This window comes from Hipposideros armiger, unplaced genomic scaffold (assembly GCF_001890085.2).
Source record: "Hipposideros armiger isolate ML-2016 unplaced genomic scaffold, ASM189008v1 scaffold_94, whole genome shotgun sequence".
Lineage (NCBI taxonomy): Eukaryota > Metazoa > Chordata > Mammalia > Chiroptera > Hipposideridae > Hipposideros > Hipposideros armiger.
The window spans coordinates 465,416-487,679 of record NW_017731444.1 but is presented as its reverse complement, the minus strand read 5'-3'; the positions used below and the strand labels follow the sequence as shown (position 1 = coordinate 487,679).

The 22,264-nt window shown below is 44.8% G+C and overlaps 3 protein-coding genes and 1 long non-coding RNA gene across 7 annotated transcripts in view; 3 read left to right on the top strand and 1 right to left on the bottom strand.

The window, feature by feature from the left end:
• The window catches only part of VPS16 (VPS16 core subunit of CORVET and HOPS complexes), a 31,036-nt gene extending 27,864 nt beyond the window's left edge, over window positions 1-3,172 (top strand). The window contains exons 8-19 of one of the 3 annotated variants that reach the window (XM_019645717.1): window positions 62-117; window positions 475-566; window positions 693-785; window positions 945-1,021; window positions 1,500-1,631; window positions 1,727-1,854; window positions 1,984-2,019; window positions 2,210-2,318; window positions 2,447-2,581; window positions 2,677-2,785; window positions 2,876-2,973; window positions 3,058-3,172. In XM_019645717.1, coding sequence (XP_019501262.1) covers window positions 62-117; window positions 475-566; window positions 693-785; window positions 945-1,021; window positions 1,500-1,631; window positions 1,727-1,854; window positions 1,984-2,019; window positions 2,210-2,318; window positions 2,447-2,581; window positions 2,677-2,785; window positions 2,876-2,973; window positions 3,058-3,171 — 1,179 coding nt within the window. In that variant the 3' untranslated portion in view covers window position 3,172. Of the gene's footprint in view, window positions 1-61; window positions 118-474; window positions 567-690; window positions 786-944; window positions 1,022-1,499; window positions 1,632-1,726; window positions 1,855-1,983; window positions 2,020-2,209; window positions 2,319-2,446; window positions 2,786-2,875; window positions 2,974-3,057 lie in introns of those variants that run through there. The other 2 variants (XR_002124391.1, XM_019645718.1) reach the window with 2 other exon arrangements.
• A 1,237-nt stretch (window positions 3,173-4,409) lies between these two features.
• Window positions 4,410-5,632, top strand: LOC109384406 (uncharacterized). The gene is made up of 2 exons (XR_002124390.1): window positions 4,410-4,573; window positions 4,759-5,632. It is a non-coding gene; the product is annotated as an uncharacterized LOC109384406 (long non-coding RNA).
• Window positions 5,633-9,382: 3,750 nt separating this feature from the next.
• The window catches only part of LOC109384362 (COP9 signalosome complex subunit 3-like), a 41,929-nt gene continuing 29,047 nt past the window's right edge, over window positions 9,383-22,264 (bottom strand). Inside the window, 1 exon segment of the mRNA XM_019645673.1 lies at window positions 9,383-9,838. Within this exon segment, the coding sequence (XP_019501218.1) occupies window positions 9,383-9,838 (456 nt within the window).
• Window positions 9,423-22,264, top strand: part of PTPRA (protein tyrosine phosphatase receptor type A) — a 141,124-nt gene continuing 128,282 nt past the window's right edge. For both annotated transcript variants that reach the window (XM_019645715.1, XM_019645714.1), the window contains exon 1: window positions 9,423-9,712. The gene's annotated coding sequence lies outside the window, so the exon portion shown is untranslated. The remainder of the gene's footprint in view (window positions 9,713-22,264) is intronic.

Genomic DNA, 22,264 nt, shown 5'->3' with positions numbered 1-22,264 from the left:
GGAGGGGCTTCTCAACCTGACTGCTGGGACACGGTTGTGACCTTTCCCTGCACCTTTTCAGGAGAAGTTGTGTGAGTTCAACTGCAATATCCGGGCCCCTCCGAAGCAGATGGTCTGGTGAGATTGAGGGTGTTATGCTGGGGGTGGGGGTGGGGGGACATAGCCTTGTTTACTGGGATACCTTGATTTATCCTGTCTACTGGCCATGCCAAGTGGAGCTTGCATCTTATCTTCTCTGCCAGTGCACACTTGAGGGAAACCCCTGCCCCCCTGTGGGCCCCAGATGCCCCCAGGAACTGACAGCACAGGGTAAGACGGAAGCAGACAAGTTAGTCAGAGGAATGAGATAAGGAGCAGGAAGCATGTGTAAGGCTGTCCCAAGGCACAGTGATATAGGCTGTGATGTGGGAGACCTGGCTGTGGGCCCAGCATGCCATGTATGTCTCAGACATGTATGTGTGGTGCTGCCCACAGGTGCAGCCGTCCTCGCAGCAAGGAGAGAGCTGTTGTGGTGGCCTGGGAGAGGCGGCTAATGGTGGTGGGCGATGCACCTGAGAGCATCCAATATCCTTGGAGGACTGGCTGTGGGGTTGGGAGGGAAGAGTAGAGGGGGTCGCCCTCACCCTGCCCATGTGGGCGACTCAATTTCTTGGTTGAGTGGGTGCTTTTGGAAACCTTGACCAAGCTCAGATTTGTGCTGGATGAGGACTCCTACTTGGTACCTGAGCTGGACGGAGTCCGCATCTTCTCCCGCAGCACCCACGAGTTCCTGCACGAGGTTCCAGGTGAGGCCCTCACAAGAGCACCACGTGACCCAGGGGAGGGGATCCTAGGCACTGCCGCTAGTGGGCGAGCGCCCCAGAGCAGGATCAGGGCATTGAGGCATTGAGGTGGAGCTGAGAGTTCCCTGCCCTCCTACCCCACTCACCATCTCCCTTCCCCAGTGGCCAGTGAAGAGATCTTCAAAATTGCCTCGATGGCCCCTGGAGCACTGCTGTTGGAGGCCCAGAAGGAGTATGAGGTAAAGCCCTGGGCTTCTCACCAGGCCCCAGGATGCTCTCCTCCTTCCCCTTCCCCTGATTGGCCCAGCCCCCATCCCTGCTTGGGCATGGGTGGGCACAGCCAGGTACCACCTGTGAAGAGAGGTGTCTAGGCAAGATAACTAGGCTGGGCTGGGGAGGGCAAGGTCAGGTGGACTAAAATGACATGGGGTCCTCCGTGGTGACGAGGAGGAGCAGGGAGCCCCCAGCCCAGGCACAAGTCAGGGCTACTATCGAGAGGTCTCAGGGCTTCTCCTAGGCAACTGTGGGCTGATAAGGGGGGGTTTGTGAGCACCTCGGGTGGACTGAGTGAGCTGAGGGGGTTTGGGGTCTGGCCTCTGCAGCCCTTTCAAACCAGCTCATTTGAACCATAGCCCAGAGGGGCTAAGGGTCAGATATTGGGGGTGTTCTCCATCATGATGCCATATTCCTGACACCGTCTCCTCTCTTTACCCCCAGAAAGAGAGCCAGAAGGCGGATGAGTACCTGCGAGAGATCCAGGAGCTGGGGCAGCTGACCCAGGCCGTACAGCAGTGCATTGAGGCTGCAGGACACGAGCACCAACCGGACATGCAAAAGAGTCTGCTCAGGGTTGGCCAGGGTGGCAGAGCTGAGGGGAGGGGCGCTGGGCAGGGGTGGGCTGTCAGGGGAGAAGCTCTCCTCCATTGCCCTCTGGTTCTTCTCAGGCGGCCTCCTTTGGAAAGTGTTTCCTGGACAGATTTCCACCTGACAGCTTCGTGCGCATGTGTCAAGACCTGCGTGTGCTCAATGCCGTTCGGGACTATCACATCGGGATCCCTCTCACCTATAGCCAGTATCCCCAAGCATTCTGGAAGCGTGTTCACAGCCAGGGGTGGCAGGGGAAGGGGCTGCAGATGCCGCCAGAGGTCTTTGGCTAATAGGACTTATTCCCCAGCTGGATCCTTAACTGACTTAAATGCAGATACAAACAGCTCACCATCCAGGTGCTGCTGGACAGGTACAGCAAGCTCAAGGGTGCTAGGAGGAGGGCTCTAGGTGGGCGAGCATTACAGCCCCTGGTGGGATCTTGTAGTCACTGCTCCTGACCTATTTCTTTGGGATCTGGGAGCCCTGAGTTACAGGTTGGGGCTGCTCTGCCCTCTCTATCCCACCTCACCCCTGTACCCTTTATCCCCCTTGCCTGCCAGGCTTGTGTTGCGGAGGCTTTACCCCCTGGCCATCCAGATATGTGAGTACCTGCGCCTTCCTGAAGTGCAGGGTGTCAGCAGGATCCTGGCCCACTGGGCCTGCTACAAGGTGAGGGTGTAGGACAGGGTCCAGACCCTGGTGAGGTGTAGGAAATATGAAGTGTACTGAAGGGTCAGGTCCTGATCGAGGGCAGAGGGGTGAGATCCAGGTGTGTATGACACCCCTTCCCTCCGCAGGTGCAACAAAAGGACGTGTCCGATGAGGATGTTGCTCGGGCCATTAACCAGAAGCTGGGGGACACGCCTGGTGTCTCTTACTCCGACATTGCTGCACGGGCCTATGGCTGTGGCCGCACAGAACTGGCCATCAAGGTGTGGGCTCCCAGTCCTCCCCAGATGCTCTGACGTGGGTATTCGAGGTCCCCCGGCCAGCTCCTTCTCTCTGTGCCTTCCTCCCCACCCCACAGCTGTTGGAGTATGAGCCACGCTCTGGGGAGCAGGTACCCCTTCTTCTAAAGATGAAAAGGAGCAAACTGGCACTGAGCAAGGCCATTGAGAGCGGGGACACTGACCTGGGTGAGCAGGATTTGGGTGAGGCCAAGGCTGGGGCCCCGGGCTAAGCGAGGGACCAGGTTACAGTCCCCACCCCACTTGATTGTCCCGTAGTGTTCACAGTGTTGCTGCACCTGAAGAACGAGCTCAACCGAGGAGATTTTTTCATGACCCTTCGCAACCAGCCCATGGCCCTGAGTTTGTACCGGCAGGTGTGTGCGGTTGGCAGGGGTGGGGCTGGAGCCTCCCGAGCCCCTGAGTTGGCCTTGCTGACTGCCTGCCTGCCCTGGCCTCAGTTTTGTAAACATCAGGAGCTAGAGACGCTGAAGGACCTTTACAATCAGGACGACAACCACCAGGAGCTGGGCAGCTTCCACATCCGAGCCAGCTACGCTGCAGAGGAGGTCTGAGGCCCACNCTGCTGCTCAGAGCTGGTGCTCCCAAGCGAGCTCTTAACCAAGTGAGCCACTCAGCCGGCCCTCCAAGAGTTTTAAAAACCATTTTAAACAGTGCTGCAGTGAATTCATACCTTTGTGCATTGTGCAAATAGTTTTATAAGTTAGACTCTTGGAAGGAAATTGCTAAATCAGAGGCTGCATGCATTTAAAAGTTGGGTAAATAGCACTTCATTTTCTTCCATAAGGGCTGAACAATTTATACTCCCACCAATATGTATGAAAGTGTTCATTTTTTCCACATCTTCAACAATATCGGATGTTATTAACCTCTTAATTTTTGTCATTCAGTTGGTCAAAATATAAAAACAATCATTAAATTCGTATTTATCTAGTCATTAGGTATGTGTCTATATTATCCTTTGACTGTTTTTCTATTGTGTTGTTTCTATTGATTTGTAAAGGAACTCTGTACGTGTTCGCCACATTAACTCTTTGTTACAAATGTTATGAAGTTTCTTACAGTGGTTACTTGGCTTTTTTATATATTTTTAATGTACAGATTTAAAATGTTTATGTAATAAACTCTATCAGTATTTTCCTTGATAATTTCTGAGTTTTGTGTCTTGCTCTGAAAGACTTAACTGTAGTTCAGGTAAAAATATTAGGTTATATTTTCTCAAGTTTTTTATGTTTTTATTTTAAATATTTTCACATAAAGTAGTATGATATAGCCCTTGACCATCCCATCTTTCTTTTAGCTTTTCTTTTTTAAAAAAATTAATTCGAGCCTTTTGTATTATTTTTTTAATTGGGGAGTTGAGGGAGGGGAACAGTGTTGGGGAATTGGGGAGAGGGACCAGCCAAGTTGTTGTCCTTCAATCTTAGTTATGGAGGGCGCCAGTCGCCATCTGGCTTCCATCGGCAACTCGTGGCCTCTAAGCTCAAGGTGCTGTGTTCAGTCTTAGTTGTGGGTGGGCATAGCCACCATCCTATGTGGGAGTCGAACCCGGCAGCCTTGTTGTTCAGAGGGCACGCCCTATCCACTGAGCCATCCGGACAGCGGCTCAGCTCAAGGTGCTGAGTTCAGTCTTAGTTGCAGGTGGGGATAGCCCACCATCGAAAACGCAATCTTGTTGTTACACCAGCTGAGCCATCCTGCCACCTGTTGGCAGCTCAGAGACAGCCCAGNTAATGTAAATATCTTTTTGTTTTCTGATGGTCTTAGGCGACCCCTGTGAAAGGGTTGTTCGACCCCCAAAGGGGTCGTGACCCACAGGTTGAGAACCGCTGGTCTAGAAGGAAGACAAAGGAGGAAACCAAAGCCCAGAGGGAGTGCAGGCCTCCCCAGAACTTCCAGCTTCCCCTCTAATGCCCCTAGGGCTGAGCATGTTGAAAAAGTGAAAGACTGGGCCTGGTAAGGTGTTGCTTTTACTTTTTCTTACCTCACCTGATTTATAAATGTAAAGTTTTGTGAAAATCCTCCAAATGAATATAAATTAAATTGTAAAACAACCATTTATTATGCTTACTACTTACTACGTGGGTCTAGAATTTGGACAGGATAAAACAGGAATGGGTTGTCTGCTCCACAATGTCTAGGACAACAGCTGGAAGACTCAAATGTTGAAAGTGACTTGATGGATGGAGGCTGAAATCGTGTGAAGGCTCGGTAACTCACAGCCTGGCAATGGAAGCTGGTTATAGACTAGAACCTTAGCTGGGGTGTCAGCCAGAACACCTACAACCTGCGGTACCTCACAACATGGCCTCCAGGTCCCAAGGGCAGCATCCCAAGAGAGCCAAGCAGAGCCTTCCCTAACCTAGCTTTGGGGGGTCACAGGGTCACACCTGCCACATTCTGTTTGTCAAGGCAGTCACATAGGCCTACCCCACCCAATTTCAAGGGGAAATTGACTCCACCTCTTGATAGGGGAGCAGCAAGGCTCGGGAACAATGTGTAGAACTGGAAATGTGGCCAGTTTTTGGAATCATAGTCTGGCACAGCCTATTAGGTTTCTCTCTTAGAATCAACAGACGCCTCTGGGAAAAGGCAAGGAGATCCCCAATACTAGACTCATCATTCTGGGCTTTTTTCCTCCCCAGTCTTGGCCTTGCAATTGCTCACTGCCCTGGTAGCTCTTCTGTGCCTTTAAAAAATGTTTTCTCCAGCTTTTCTAGTTCTCAGTGAAAAAGTGTTGGTACCATACAACCCAGTCCACCCTCTCTGGTAGGGGGGCCCTGGGCAGTGCTTTTAGAAAGTACACGATAAAAAGGCTACATCCCCAAAGTTACAGCATATTTATTTGTGATAAACATTAAACACTGTACATGTGAAGTTTTAGAAATATGTGACAAGTAATGATTACATTTATATAAACAGTAATTACAACTTCATAAGTGTATGCATGTGGATGGAGAAGCACTGGAATTGTCATGGGCAGAGTTATTTGAAAATTAAAGGCAGCTTTATGTACTTTTTTGTAAAGTTAAACATTGATTTTCTCCAACATTTTATCATGAAAAATTTCAAACATCCAGCTAAGTTGAAAGAACTTTACAGAGAACACCTGTATACCCTCCACCTGGATTCTACCATTAATATTTAAATATATTTACTTTATTATGTTTCTATCTATCTTACTAATCTCTCTTATTTTTCCAATATTACTTTTTTTTTTTTTTTTTTTGGCTGAGCCATCCTGTCACCTGTTGGCAGCTTAGCAGCAGCTCAGCTCAGGCCAGGACTCAAACTGCTGTTGCTCAGAGCTCAAACTCTTGAGTGAGCTCTTAACCAACTGAGCCTAATCTCTTATTTTTAAGGCATTTCAAAGCAAGTTGCAGTAATTAGTACACTTACCTCTAAATATCTCAGAGTGCATTTTATTAACTAGAGTTCATTATTTGCATTTTTTTTCTTTTCAGACAAATCTATATGTAAATCTCAGATCTTAAGTGTACATTTGCTGAGTTTTGACAAATGTATACACCTATAAATAGGGATATTTTAAAAACAACTGGAATTATTTTTTTTAATCCTCAACAGATCAATTGAAATGAGTGTAAATTACCTTCTACCCTGAGGATCTGCACAGCAAGCCTGGGCCTACAGTCATAGGTGGGGCCAAATCCTGGCCTAAGGTTGGGCTAGGATTGGGCCTGGGGCCAGGATTTTGGAGCTGGGGTAGAGAATTTATAAACATTTCTTCTAGTTTAGGATATTAATGGCAGCCCTGGAGTGAGTCAGGGCAAAGGCTCCTACAAGTCACCTTCTCAGGGTAAAGGGACTACAGTCTGTTTTAGGTACAAAGCACTGGCAAATGACTCTTGGGAGTAGAACAGTGACTTGGAAAGGCACTTGGCTCTCATTTACTTCAACTTTCTATCTTATTGCCTTTGCTTTGTTTTCATTACAGCATTTAGGAAGTTTTCTTGTTCACTTGTTTATTGTCTATCGCCCCAATCTAGGATATAAATTCCTGAGAGCAGAGACCTTTTCTTATTCCCTGCTGTGCCCAGCACATGGTCTACACTCAGTATTTGCTGAGTAAATGACTCATTATTCCATTTACTACATGGGGAAAGGAGGCCCTGAGAGGGAAAGTGACTTGTCTACAGAAAACGGAGTTCTTTACCCTCATTCTCCAGCTCTCCTTCTAGTCCAGGATCCTGTGACTCTTTGGGGTACCTGTGGGCTGGCTGACACGTGCCTACCTGTAGGTATATACTCCTGTGGGCTAGGACTAAACCAGGACTGGGAGCGAGGGCTTCGGCCTCCCACTCGGGTGGTCCTGGGTACAGGAAGCCTGCCTCCCCTCCCTCAGTTCTTCCCCTCTCCTCTTCAAAGCCAGTCTTTTATCCTCTGGTGATGGGGACACTATAGACACCCCGGACATCAGGTAGGACAAGGAGGCTGGCAGGTTTCCACAGGTGAGCAGCTGATGATGGAACTCTGTCCTCTCCCACTGGAAACAGGGACTTCGTGGTTGCCAAGCTGAACTCGCCTTCTCCAGGTCTCCAGGATGGGACACTCAAGGCCCTGCCTCTCCTTGGTCTGAGGTTCTGACACCCCTGTGCACACACCACAAATGCTCTGACCACAGTGCAGCTGTCTTGTGGAAAGAAGGAATTGCATTTCCTGAGACAGGGTTACTTGCCTAGTTGTACATGCCTGCAATTCTCAGTACAGCCCTGGGAGGTTCTAAGAAAAGTAGCAGAGGGAGATTCAGGTCACCTAGCCAACGGTGAGGTTTGAACACCAAGGCTCTCTGAAACGCACATCCAACTGCAGGATTTTCCCAAGTGTGGTCAGATCGTCTGGACATCCTTCAGATGATTTCAAGGATGGACACTTTTTATAGCTATTTATTTTAATGTATGTTAGAAAATATAAGTATGTCAAACCCTTTTAGGTAATATAAGTAAAAATATAAATTGACCAAAAGAAACATATCAAGACATAATAGGGTAGGTAAGGTAAAACTATGCTGGTGGGGTTTGGTACTAGGATGCTGCCGCTCTCCTAGCTACCCAGGAACCTCCCACACTCAGTCATTGTTTTCCAGGGTTTCTAAACACTTGGAATTCAGACTTTTCACTTTCCTATTGGTGTGCTGATAGACTGAATTTGGACTTCCTGGGAAGTGAGAATGGTGGGCATGTGGAAGAACCTGCCCTCATTGGCTGCCCCTGGGATCTAACAGGAGACTGGGCTTGTGGCCTGGGAGTCTTTGAGCTGGAGTGTCTATCTGGCAGAGGCGCCTTGGGTTTGGCCATTTCACACCACCTGTGGGCTAGCCCGCTGAGAAGGAGTGAGAAACACATCTACTCAAGGAGAGACTTCTTTGCAGGGGAGGTTCTGGCCTGAAAGAGGCCCACTTGCACCCCGAATTTGCAGGCTATTGACACCGGTCAGGATACACTCACTCATTCCACAAATACGGGGGATAGAGTTTTAAGCTGGCCCTTCAACTGCAGGCGGTGGTGGGGACTGGAGGTGATAGTGGCACCAACCTCGTGTAAATGGCAGCTGATGTGTGTTTCTCTTGCATTGAAATGTCCCCACCGCACCCACCCTGCCATGAAGAATTGCCGACAGCCACAGACCCTCCCCCTGGGGTGCGCTGAGCGTGGAACTGTGCCTGGCAGGAGGTGAGAAAGGGCGGCTCAGAGGGTTGCGGGCTCTCCACCGCCCACTCCGGGCAGCGCAGACTCGGGGGCTCAGATGAAGGGTTCCCCGCAAGCCCCGTTTGCACAATGCTGTGCAGTCTGTCTCCACCCTACAGACGCCCAACCACTCTTCCTGTGTGGGTCCTGGTGTGGCCGAGGGACGCCGCGTGGGGTCACAACTAGAAAAGGATCTCACCCGCTACCCACCAGAACTGGGTAATCGGCCTTCAGCCGCAGACGCCCATGTCCTGCTGCTTGGGAACCCGCTGCCGCCAGACATACAGACAGATTGGGGCGCCACACGTGGGGCGGGGAGCGCTGGGGAGGAGGTTTGTGCTCCCCACCCCGTTCCTAGCTCCGGTGGTGGTGGGACGCATCTCCGGGTCATCTCTGAGCTTTGAACCTCCCCTTCCCTGCCAGGCCTATAGCAAACGACACCCCCACCGCAGAGCACCATGTGACGTGTTTCTTTCTACCCAGCTCGGTGACGAGCCAGGCCCCGGTACGCGCATCTGGAAAGCGGGGAAGATTTCCCTGGGGCTCGGGTGTGGATGGAGTGGGCTGACTTGATGTAAGACGAAACCCACGGTGCCAGGCCCGTTCTAGGGGCTTTGCAGGTTCCTCTCTCTGACCAGTGAGGGCCTTCGTCCTTTAAATACCTTGCCGCAATTGGGGGGGGGGGGTGTGGAAATCCGAATGGAACACGTTTGAAGAGAGAAGTGGAAAGACCGCTTTTGAATTCCAGGCTGCCATGGTCGCTGGACATTGGTGTAACTTGTATTTGGTCTCAGTTTCCGCATCTGTAAACTTGGGAAGAAGGCTCAAGTCTAGGGGGCTGGGACTGTAGAGAGGCGGAAGGCCTAAGTGCGCGGGCGGCCGGCGCTCCCGGGGTCCCGCGTCCCCGAGGACAAGGCTGCAGCAGGACCGGCGTCTCCCAGGCCGCTTGAGGGAGTGAGTCGTGAGACCCTGCTCTGCGCCTCCGGCCAGCTAGCTAGCGCTTGGAGGCGTGCAAAGGCGGAGCCCGGGAGGCCGGGAGACGCCCTTCGGTGGAGGCCAATCAGAGCCCGTCTCTGAACGGCCAATGAGGAGGCGCCTTACAGCCCAGGCCGGCTCGGGAGCGAGGCTGCGGCGAGTGCGGCGCTGACAGAGACGCGCGCGAGAGAGCCAGCTCGGACCCCGGGCCGCTGCCGCCATCACCGCCGCCCGCCCAGTCGCCCCTCAGCAGCTTCTCCTCGCCATGGAGGCGAGGCCGCCGCCGCCGCCGCGGGGCTCGCAGCCGCGGGCCGGGCGGCGGCCCTGAGGGCGTGTGGCGGGCCGAGACGCCGCCGCGGAACCGAGGCGGAGCCGCCGTCCTAGTCCCCAGCGGTCCCGCCCAGCGCCGGACTCGGTGAGTGTTCACGGCCGCCGCCGCCCCGAGGGGCTTTGAAACGGGGGGCGGCTCCAGGCGCGGGGGAGAGGGATCCCTGGCGGGATCCCCAATCCCTCGTTTCCGGGTAGAATCCTTTGGGCGTCTCTAGTCGGCTTCCACATCCTTGCACTGTCCGGAAGGGGGGTCCCCGGAAACGTGCCGGACAGGGTGCCGACCCCTCTCGACTGCCCAGGAACTTTGCGTGCGTCCTCCTGGGGCCAGGCCAGGGCGCTGCCATAGTTCATTCTGAAAGAAGAAACTTGGAACAGTGAGAACAGAATTTGCTCAGGTCCATTTAATGGAAAGAAAGAGGAAAGAAAACTCCTGGCATGAGAAAATTTGCTGTTGAAGTGATCAAGTTTTCTTTCCCTTAACGCCCCCCTTTGCCCCTTTCCCAGGCTCCTCTTTTTATTCCGCCCACTCCCAACTGTTGAGGCTGCTTAAGAAGGGAAATAGGAGCCCAGAGCTGCCCCAAATTTAAAATGAGCCAATTGGGAATGCACATCCCCTCCCTTTTTACTTTTGGTAAATGAAGAATATCGGTTTTTGAAAAATTAGCTCCTAATTGTATTTCCAGAAGATAATGGCAGAGCCGGCCCAGTGTTGAGGGTTTTGTGGGGGTTTTTTTGTCTTTAAGGTGAGTGATGATGTTGGTAAGACAGGAAAAGAAAATCCAAAACCTCGCTAGGGTGGGTGAGTGCCTTCAGGAGCCTTTGCCCAGAGTAGGGATTCCTGTTCTAGAAGGAGTCACATCTCCCCGGAGATCGTTTCACTTGGCCACCTGCTCGCTGTGAAGGCAGCGCTAGAACCAGAAGATGGTGGGCGGGGAGAGGCTTGCCGATGGAAGAAGATGGGCGAACATCTTCCTGCCTGGCCACTCCTTTAAAAACACAGATCTGATGCTGTCACTTGTTTACTTAAAAGCTCCCTCCCTCCGTTTCCCATGGGCCTTGACAGTCTTGCCTCAACTTACTCGCTTTGAGCTGAATCCGTCAATTCTCCTTCACCTCATCCACCTCCCTAGCCATTCCCAGCTGCTTGTCTGCCTCTTCACGTGTTTGGAGGCCTTTGCTTGTGTGGTCCTCTGTCCTCCCCACCTTTACCTGCCCGGCTCCACCTTTTCTTTTAAAGCCTTTCTCACTAGGGGAGCTTCCCGAGGTCAGGATCTGTGTCTTTTGTACCTTTTCATCTCCCATACTAAGAGGATTCTCCCAGTTGTCTTGTAGGTCATATCCCGTCTCTTCCCCCTTAAGCCTTGACTCTGTTTACTTCCAGGTTCCCACTTCCCAGGAGAATCTTCCCTGTTTCCTGAAGGCTTTCTTGGAGTGCATGCCTAGGACTTTTAGTAACTCTGATTCCCCATTTCCATTCCATCCTGGCCCCATAAGTCGTCGGCAGACAGGAACTGGCAGGTCTCATATCCCACTGGCCTCCAGTCTGCTTGACTGTCTCTAAAAGACCAAAAGTCCCACTGTGTCTTCACCTCTGCCTACCGGAAGTGGCCTGCCTGATACGTGTACTCTCAGGCATGGTGGGATCCAGGAGGCTGTTCACTGGGTACCTTTTAGCTACTTATTTACCATATGGGTGAAAATCAGAACCAAAAAAAGCCAAACCTCTGAATTAAGTACATTCATGTGCCTTCTATTGCTAGGGGAAGTGCTTGGGATCCAAAATAAAAGTGAAGTCGGTTAAATCTTTACCTTGGAGGAGCTCACCGTCTAATGCAGGACAGGTGGATACAATTACTCCTACATACATCACAGTTGGTATGCAAGTGTAATAATAATAACTATTTTCTTTGCCTTGTGACAGGATATGTAATAAGTGTTTTCCATGAATTATTAATTTCAACAGTTATGTAGAGGCTGATTCCTACTCTACAAGGGTGGAAACTGAGGCCATACAGTGGGCGGATGAGGGAATAGTCAGGATTTGAATCTTGGCGGTCTAGTTCCAGAGCATCTGCCAGGCTGTGTAGAGAGCCTTCCCTAGGTGGTCTAAGAAAGCTTTCCTGGGAGGGGGACTTTGTGTCATGAAGGGGGCGTAGGAGTTTGTGTGTGATAGACACTATGCAGGAAAGAGGGAGGGAGCAGCACAAGTAGGATTGGAGGTGGAAGGAACCCACTGTCCTTGGGGAGCAGGGAGAGGTTCAACATAGTAGGATTGGGTAGAAGGAAGAAGGGTGGGAAATGAAATTAGGGTGAGCTTGATGGGCTATTTATGTGCTGTGTTAGAGTTTGGGTATTAGAAAGCCACCGGAGGACTTTAAAGGAGGTAAGGGACTTAGGTTGACTGGGCTTTTGAAAGATCATTCGGGGCAGTGTGGTGCCAGATGCTGTTGCCCCTTTAATTGGGGAGGCAATGGCCAGACCTAGAGAGGCAAAATCATAGCCTCTTAGACCCAGAGGGAGGCCTAGAGAGAAGCCTGCTCTCAGTTTTGAGAAAAGATAATAAGTATATAAGAAAAATTCCAGCAGTACAAGAGGACATATAGAGAAAAAATAAGTCTCCCTCCTACCCTGACCTCCCCAGATATGGCTGAAATTTCCAGTTTCTGTGCCTTATATAGACACTGTTCCTTTATAAACACGTGTCTACCTATCTAATTCCCCTGTGATACATGACAATCACACCTTGCTCTTTTTCACTTAACATATTTAGGAAATCATTCCATGTTAGGACGTATACTCATAGCATAGCACCGTTCATTCTTTTTATTGATATTCTTTTGCTTATTTCATTGTATGGTTACACTATAATTTGTAACTAGTCTTCAGGTTAAACAACAGGTAAATTTCCAAGTTTTTCTGTTACAGTGTTACAATCAGTGTCCTTGTAACAATATTCTTTATGTGCTCATGTGTAAAATTATGGAAACTATACTTCTAGAAGTGGAATTACTGGGTCAAAGGATATGTGTGCATTTTTAATTTTTAGACATATAGCCAAATTACCACCCCTTTGAAGAGGTTGTGCTAAGCTATCCTCTTGAGACTCAAAAATGTGAATGGGATTCAACAGATCTTCATCAGAGTATGCATCAGGATCGTCTGGGATGCTTTTTCAGATTTCATATGCCTAGTTTTCCCTCACTTAACTTCCCCCCATGTGATTCTAACTTATTCCTTTCAATTTACAGAGGGAGACATGGAAGCTCAGAAAGATAAAAGTGACTTGTGCAAGACAGTGTGGATGATGGTTGTTTTTAAGCAGGGCTAATATTTGTATTTGTCCAATACCTTTCATTGGAAGTGCTCAGAGTCGATATGTAAACATTGTTGCATTATTTTTCTCCACCTTCACCTTCAAGATGCAGGTGAAGTTTGATTTATAAGCAGGAAGTTGGCCAAATATAGAATCTTATGTTTTTAATTCTAGTTCAATAACTAATAAATGTTCCCAAATGCCAAAGCTGAAAAAATGTTTTATTAGTGAGTCTTGAGTACAACAAAAATAGCAATAATATAACACTGACTTAATAAAACTGACCAGCAAACCCACAAATAACCCAACATTAAAATTTGCTTTAGTATAGCCTCTATAGGAAAGAGACTGCATTAAATGTTACACTATTTAAGTTCTTATCCATTTGTGTCAGTATATGGGCATAGATTCTTTTTTATATATATAGTTGTGATCAGTACATGCAGAATGATTTTTGTATTCTTGAATAGCTTCAACTGTTCACTTATTTATGTATCTTTATTATTTTAAATCACAGAATAGTATCCTATTCATTGATAGCCGTAGTTTGTGCACTCTTTTATTTTTATTTTTATTCTCCTTTTACTTAATTGGTACTTCTGAGCACCCTGTTCAAATACTTTTGGATTTTTTTTTTGGACTCCTACCCTTAAAGTGGGTTCACTGAGTCAGGATATGGCTTCAGTACCGAATTGCTATCTGCGAAGGTTTGAACTAATTTACAACACCATCAGCAATTTATGTGGCCCTGTTTCCTGACAATCCAGCCAGTGCTATTAGAAACAAAAGCTAATATTTGATCTTATTAATTTAAAAGAAATGTAATGGTTTTTTGAATTATATTTAATTTACATTTCTTTAGAAAGAGAGACCAGTAGCTCTTTAGATTTTGAAATTAAGTACAGTGCTGTGATAATTATATCCAAGAGTTATGTAGCTAAAACCAAATTATCGTTGAAAAAAGGCATTGTTGATGGGGCAGAAATATTGTGGAAATTTAAGATAAGATCATATTGGTAATGAAACATAAGACTAGATGCTGTTCAGTTGAAAATACCAGACATTGTGCCAGGAGTTGGGGATACCCTAGAGTATCACAGATGTGATGTCTCTCCTTATGACACTTATGGGGCTAATGCAGTAAACAGACATTAATCACCTTATGGTAATTACAAATAGGATCAGAGGGGAAGAATAGGATATCTTACGAGTGCCAAAGAAGTTCAACATTAAACGACATTTTCAGTTGAACAGCACGTACCAGTACAAAGACTCTGAGCTGGGAAGGGATTTGGTACTTTAGGGCGTTGCTTCTCTAACTTGAATATTCACATGAACCATCTGGGGATCTTGTTAAAATGCCAAGTCCTGATTCAGTAGGTCTGGGATGGGACTTGGGATTCTGCATGACTAACCAGCTCCCAGGTGAGGCAGATGCTACTGGTGGGTGTATCACCCTTGGAGTAGCAGGGGCTAATTGAGAGTTTGCTGAGCACTAGAAGCTGACCAAGGTGAGTACAAACGGGGTAGTTCTCTGCCCTGGCTGCACTTTAAATTAACCTGGGAACTTACAAAATTCAGCAATGCAAGTGTTCCATTCCCAGGTATTCTGGTTTAATTGGTCTAGTATAGGACCTGAGAATGTTTATATATTTTAACTCCTCTGGTGATTCTAACAAGGCAGGGCTGAGAACCACTGGACTAGAGAGGGGCAGGGGCCAGAGTGTGGGCCCTATACACTATGCAAGGATTTTGGACTTTATCCTGAGGGCAGAGCAAAGCCATTGAAGGATTTTAAGGAGAGTGAATTGATCTGATTTGCAGTTGTAAAACTTCACTGTGGCTGCAATCTAGAGCAGTAGTTTTCAAAGTAATGTTGATAAGATGATTCATTGGGATGCTGGAAGAAAATTTTAGAGTTGTTTTTTATTTTTTTATCTAAAAATGATAAAACATTACATTTAGGAATTGTTATTGGCATCTTGGGTCTATTGGTCAAACAGTGTTAACATGTTAATTTTGGGTGTCCTAGAGGAAGAGAAGGGAGTTTTGCAGTGAGCAAGCAGAACCATATTCATACATTTGCTTTCAGTGTATTGCAACATATTGAACAGTTTATATTATCCAGTTTTCTTTAAACCTTCACAGAATGGACAAGTGGCTTAAAATGATTTCTGCAAAGAAACCACTGATTGAAGAAAATACTAGTAATGCAAACACAGCAAACAAACAAAATGGCAGAGCTGACCCATGTCTATCTCCTATTATGAACTCTTGGTGAGCTATTAAATTGGATTAAATAAGTCAGCTCTTATTACACTGGAAATATCAAGAAGCCTATTTAAAACATGGATTTATAGGGGGAGGGGCATGGTAGAAGAGGGAAAAGGGGATCAAATACATGGTGATGTATTATAGAAATGTACACTTGAAACCTGTATAATTTTACTAACCAATGTCACCCCAATAAATTTAATTAAAATAATAAAACATGGATTTACCTCCTCTGTCCTTAATAGGAATCTTGCTTTAAGAATATGTAGAACCTTGAGATATTATGTAATAAAATAGGAGGGTATCACTAGCACCAAGACATTTGAAAACTAAGCATCAGGAGCATAAAGAATATCTACATTTTTTCCCCTGATGATGTTTAAAGTCATAAGGGTATTCAATCAGATGCTGTACAAAATTTTACTAACCTAATGATTAAAGTACATATTTTAGGGTTTCTTGTTCTTACAAAAGACATATACCATTGGCATGTTCTTCCTATCTTGTTCTCCCCCTGCCCCCCAAAAAAAGTCCCAATTAAAAAAAAAAGACTGATATAGTGTATGAAAAATATGTAAAGAAACCAAAATGCATTCCTCTGTCAGCAAGTATTCTTGTAAGATGCATAGAAAATGTTGCTGAAGATTTGAACAAACAATATTAGAACAAACTTTGCAGTGTGGGAGGTTTGCTATATAGTTATAAAAGTATAGAAGCTTCTAGCATGTCTTAGTATTTGCTAGGTTCTCTTAATAATTAAATCCAAGAAAATAAGTTATTTTGTGAGCTACTGGAGGAAAGTTGTACTGGAGAAGTCATTCTTTTTTTTTTTAAGATTTTTATTGGGGAATTGGGATATAGGAACAAGTGCTGGGGAATTGGGGGAAGGGGGACAGACAAGTTGTTGTCTTTTTGTTCTTCAGTCTAGTTGTGGAGGACGTTGCTTCACTGGCCCAAGTTGGCACCATCATTGTGCTCTTCCCAGGCGAGGCAGATCATTCGCCGGCTTCTGGACAGCTGCTCATGGTGGCTGCTGGCCACTCACGCTGGCTGCTGGCTACACACAGTAGCCCATGGCAACCCACTGCAGCAGTGGCTGCAGCCTACGCTGTCGCCAGCGACACTGCAGCCCAGCTCCAGGTTGAGCTGTTGTTCAGCATCTTAGCTGTAGAGGGCAGCGTCACTGGCCCTCATTATGTGGGATCCGAACCCGGGTCCTCTGGCGTCCCAAGCCAGTTCTTAACCAACGCGCCACACGGCCAGCCCTGGAGAAGACATTCTTAATAGTAAATGACTGCCTTAATAACACTGCTATATGCGCAATGATGGTGCCAGCTTGGGCCAGTGAAGCAACATCCTCCACAACTAGACTGAAGAACAAAACAGCAACTTGTCTGTTCCCCTTCCCCCAATTCTCCAGCACTGTTCCCCTCCCCCAACTCCCCAATAAAATCTTTAAAAAAAAATAAAATACCACTGCTATATGGAATAATTGTCAAATGTAAACTGATAGAACAGCTGCTTTGACTGAATAAAAAGATGAAATTCATTCACTGCCTCTCCATGGACTATTGAGTTATCATTTGTTGGTTATCTTGTGGTAGAGTTGTTGATGTCATACATTTTTCTTTTACAAAAAAAAGTTGATTTTTCCTGTGATAAGTGGCTATCTAGCAAATATTTGAAAAATTAATATCTTTAATCTGTCTCTTCAAGTATAGATGTTATTTTAACAGTGAATGAGAAAATAACTGCTTTTTTTTAGAAAGAAATTGTGTTATGGGACAATATTTCTTCACAATTAAAATAATAAGCTTTATTGAACTATAATTTACATACCATAAAATTCATCCTTTTAAAGTGTAACCTTCAGTGGTTTTGGTGTATTCATGGAGTTGTGCATTATCTAATTTCAGAACATTTTCATCACCCCAAGAAGAAACTCTATACCCCCATTAGCTTCACTCCCCACTCTACCCTCCCCTGAACCCCTGGCAACCACCAATCTTCCTGTCTCTGGATTTGCCTATTCTGGACATTTCATATAAATGGAATCATACAATATGTGGCCTTTGTGACTGGATTCTTTTATTTAGCACAATGTTTTGGTTTTTTCCATGTTGTAGCATGTATCAGTACCTCATTTCTTTTTTTCTTTTTCTTTTTTTTTTTTTAAGGAGGGCACAGCTAATAGTGACCCATGAGGGGATCAAACTGGCAACCTTGGTGTTATCAACACCATGCTCTAACCAACTGAGCTAACCGGCTGTCCCTCTCATTTCTTTTTATAGCTAAATAATATAATATTCCATTGTATGGACATACCACATTTTGTTTATCCATTTATCAGTTAGTGAACATTTGGTTTGTTTCCACTTTTTGGCTGCTATGAACATTCATGTACAAGTTTCTGTGTGGTATATGTTTTTATTTCCCTTGGGTATATACCTAGGATTAGAATTGCTGGGTTAAATAGTAATAACTCGTTAACTTTTAGGGGTGCTGCCAAACTATTTTCTAAAGCAACTGCACCATTTTACATTTTCAGCAGCAGTGCATAAGGGTTCCAGTTTCTCCACATCCTCACCAAAACTTGTTATTCTCTTGTCTTTTTTGTTATAGCTATCTTAGTGGGTGTGAAACCACATCTCATTGTGGTTTTGATTTGCATTTCTTTAATGACTCATAATTTAATTGTGATTTTGTTGCACCTGTAAAAACTTCCATAACATGAAGAATTTGGAAACATATATTTGTTACCTTCTAAAAATCTCCAAATGTATTTTTTTTTTTAATTTTCAGATCTAATGAAATAAAGGACCTAGGCATTGATCATCAGTGGCTATTACAATAAAACCATTACGGAACTTTATAATAGAAAGATCAGAGTGATGATCTTCTGAATCAATCATAACATCTCCAGAACGAATACTTCCAAACCTTATGTTCCTCTGATGTGGTACTATAGGAAAAATATAACACCACTCATTAAATATTCTCCCCCTCAATCAAATCAAACCTGATTCTGATTAAGCCTCTAGATCTAACAACCAGTTTACAGAATGTAATTAGAAAATTCAGAATGTGAGAAATTCTGTAGGACAAATGAACCCAGATACTTCAAATAAATGGCAAGAAAAAAGTGGAGGGACGATTACAGATTAGAAAAGATTTGAGACATTAACTAAATGTAATGTATAGACCTTGTTTAGATTCTGTTTCATACAAACCAACTGTGAAAAGATACTTATGAGAGCATTGGGAGTAATTTGAATATCACCTGTATATTAGATGATTTTTAAACAATTATTTTAATTTTTTAAATGTATAATAGTATTATGCTAAAACGAAAGACTCCTCTTCAAGATAAGTACTGAATTATTTATGAATGAAATGCTATGATGTCAGGAATTTGCTTTAAAATAATTTATTTGGAGGGTTATAGATGGCTTACCATGTAGTGATAATTATTGAAGCTGAATAATAGGTATATACGGGTTTATTACAGAGTTTCAGCTACTTTTGTGAATGTTTCAAAATTCCCATAGCAAAAGGTTAAAAAAACCAAGTGAATAGTTTGTGGGTTTCAAATCCATTTGTTAGAAATAAAAGAATATAACATCCTTAGATTAGTTTTCAGGAGTAATTGTATGAGGGAAGATGGACATTTGCTAGCCCAATTTAAAGGAAAATGTTTGTGTAATTGGATGGGTTTGGAAAACTAAATATTACAATTTAGTAAGCACAGCCATAGCACTTCCTTTAGGACCCATGGTACTTTTTTTGGTTATAATAACCATTAAAACCAAGTATTGACTTGAAACTTACTTTCAGATTGCTCTATCAAAAAAGTATTAAATATATATATGTATATGTATATATACATATACATATATATATATATATATAGTCACGGGACGTGGAGTATAGTGTGGGAGTGGAGTCAAGGGATTTGTAATAGATATGTATGATATTGGGGGGAAATGGGGCGGTGGATTGGGGGAGGGGGATTGTCACTTCGAGTGGCAAAAAGTATATTGCACTGTGTTGTACAGCTGAAACTAATTCTAAAAAATGTATTTCATAATAAATAATTTAATAAAAAAGTATTAAAACAAGGTTTTCTCAAACATAATGAAAAATATTTGATATTGGATCACACGAAAATATTTTTAAAACAAGTTTAATATTAATATTTTAGTGATAGCAGTAATGGTTTTTGTACTTACCCTTACAAACCATATGAAAACATTGCGATTTTTTATTACATTTGAAAATGAATGTTTTGTAGTATTCATATGTATTAGTATCTTTGTCATATTTATAGGTGAACACATGTTGAGGATGTGCACGTTGGTTGGTTGGTTGATTGCCGGTGTATAGTCAAGAGGTTTGATTGTCATTACCGTGGAATGTGAACTGTACAGAGCATAGAGACTAACTTGGTGATTATTAGCGCAGATTTGGCCAGGGATGATGATGGTGTTCTGGACTGGTTTAGGGTAGGGGGAGTGGTGATGGGGATGGAGATATGTGGATAAGTATGATTTAAGCAGAAGTGTTAGTAGGGTTCCAGGTGTCCGGCCTTTTAGAAGAGATGATTGTTAGTGAGCTGAGCTTTAGTGTGTGGGAAGAAGTTGAAACCCAGCTGCTGTGAATTGTGCAAGTAGTGCTCAAATATTGATTGACAGATAGCTTAACTAGCAATTAGTTTTCAAACATTGGTTGACAGGTGGCTTAATACAATACTGAAACTGCATTAATACTACCCATTAATAAAGAGAATGTCTTTCATTGATGTGTCAGCAGTACTGTTACCAGAGCAATGTGGAATCGTTTCAGGACTTTCACTGTTCTTTTAAAAGGAACTGGGGGGTGGGGAGAGATAGAGGCAGAGCTTTTACAGCGATGCTTCTGTTCTGGTGGCCCTTTCCATGTCTCCGGTGATGGGACTGCTTTACCCACCTTTCAGGGAATGAGGCGAGTCCCTGAACCCGTGCCTCTGCTGGCTCTCTCTGTGAGACCAGTGCTCTCCAGGGCGCCTTACTTCCCACCTGGTGCCTTTGTTAAGAGTGGCTGAATTCAGTGACTTCCAGCTGGTGGTGTTTCTTTCCCCAGTCTGCGGTGTTAGCCTGGCCCAGGATCTTGCTACTATTATAATACCCTTTTTCTTCTGTAGTTCATACCCAGTTAAGCAGTAGTGCTGTTAGCAGTGATTGTGAACCTCCAAGGTGGTGATTCTCAATAGTGGCTGACTATGGTGGGGAAGAGGTAAGTTTGAAAAAGCCTTTTTGAAAAAAAGAAAAAAACTGGTTTTACATTTTCAGTCAGTGTTTGTATTTTTAAATTTTCTTCATTTAAAGTCAGCTATGCATTTGAATGATTAATATATATACATATTAAAATAAATAGTATAAAAAATATACAGTGAAAGGTAATTCTCTCCCATCTTCCAAGTTCCCCTTTTCAGAGTCATCCCCAGGTACTATGAACAGTACTTGTGAAACCTTCCAGAAATAGTACATGCCCATAAAATTTACGTAAGAGTTACTTAAGTTTGACATTTCAACTAACAATAAAGGAAGGTATGAGAATTTTATGTTTATCAAAACGGGTGAGTGTTAAGGCAGACTGAGATGTGTTCTTACCTTTGGTGGTAGGGGGGGGGGTTATATGGTATACAGTTCTGTTTCTCCAATGTTATTGGGAGAAATTACTTAAACAGTTCATACTTATTCAGTTGAACTTAGTTTTCAAAGGTTTACTTTGAAGAAGGCGGCTGTAGACCAAATAGTGGTTAACAGAGCAGCTCAATTATCTTTGTGTTTTTAATGTGTGAGCAGGGCTTTTGTGCACAGAAAGGACTACTTAAACTATATATTTGGGCTCCAAATTAATATTCAGTTTATTTAAATGGCAGGTTACAGACCTAGTTTTCCTTTAGTCTTGTTATTGTACTTGTAAGCATTGTAATTTTTGTATAGAAATACGAACAATAACTTTCACTCTTTAATTAATGTTAATTCAAGCTTAACAGATTAAATTTCTTCATACCCCTTTGTTAGTGAATTAAATTTCCTTGGATATTCAAAATATATTTATAATTCAGTCTGTTGAGCACAACCAGTCCTTGACAGGTCTGAGTTACCATCTTAAGTAGAATCTCCTTAAACACTTGAGCATACTAAGAAATTAAACTTATAAGTGTATGTAGTAAAGCAGGTTCTCTTAAGACTTTCAGTGCTTTTTGTTAGATGAATTTGGGTTACCAACATTCAAAAAACATATATCCTAAACTTAACTCAAAATTATTAGTACCGTGGGTTTGATATGCTTCATCTTGTTGCTCACATCTTTTTCTTCTGGAGTTGTAATGTCACTTAGTTACACAATTTAGGAGGACAGCTTTTCCATCTAAGAGATCCAGGGATACTGGATTGAAAATACAGGACTACAGGGCCGGCCGAGTGGCTCAGTTGGTTAAGAGTTGGCTTAAGAGTGCGAGCTCTGAGCAACAGGGCTGCCGGTTCGATTCCCACATTGGCCAGTGATGCTGCGCCCGAGCTGAGCTGCTGCTGAGCTGCTAACAGGTGGCAGGATGGCTCAGCAGGTGTAACAATGAGATTGCCTGTTCGATGATGGGCTATGCCCACCTGCAACTGAGACTGAACTCAGCACCTTGAGCTGACCTGCCATCTGAATGGCTCAGTGGATAGGGTGTGTGCTCTTAACAACAAGGCAGCTGGGTTTGATTCCCTCATGGCATGGTGGCGACGCCCACTTGGAACTAAGATTGAACACAACACCTTGAGCTTAGAGGCCATGAGCTACTGACGGGAAGCCAGATGGCGACTGGCGCCCTCCACAATGAAGCTTGAAGAACAACAACTTGTCTGGTCCCCTCCCCAATTCCCCAATAAAATCTTTTTTTTTTTTTATTGGGGAATTGGGGAACGGGAACAGCGCTGGGGTACTGGGGGAAGGGGACAGACAAGTTGCTGTCCTTTTGTTCTTCAGTCTAGTTGTGGAGGACGTTGCTTCACTGGCCCA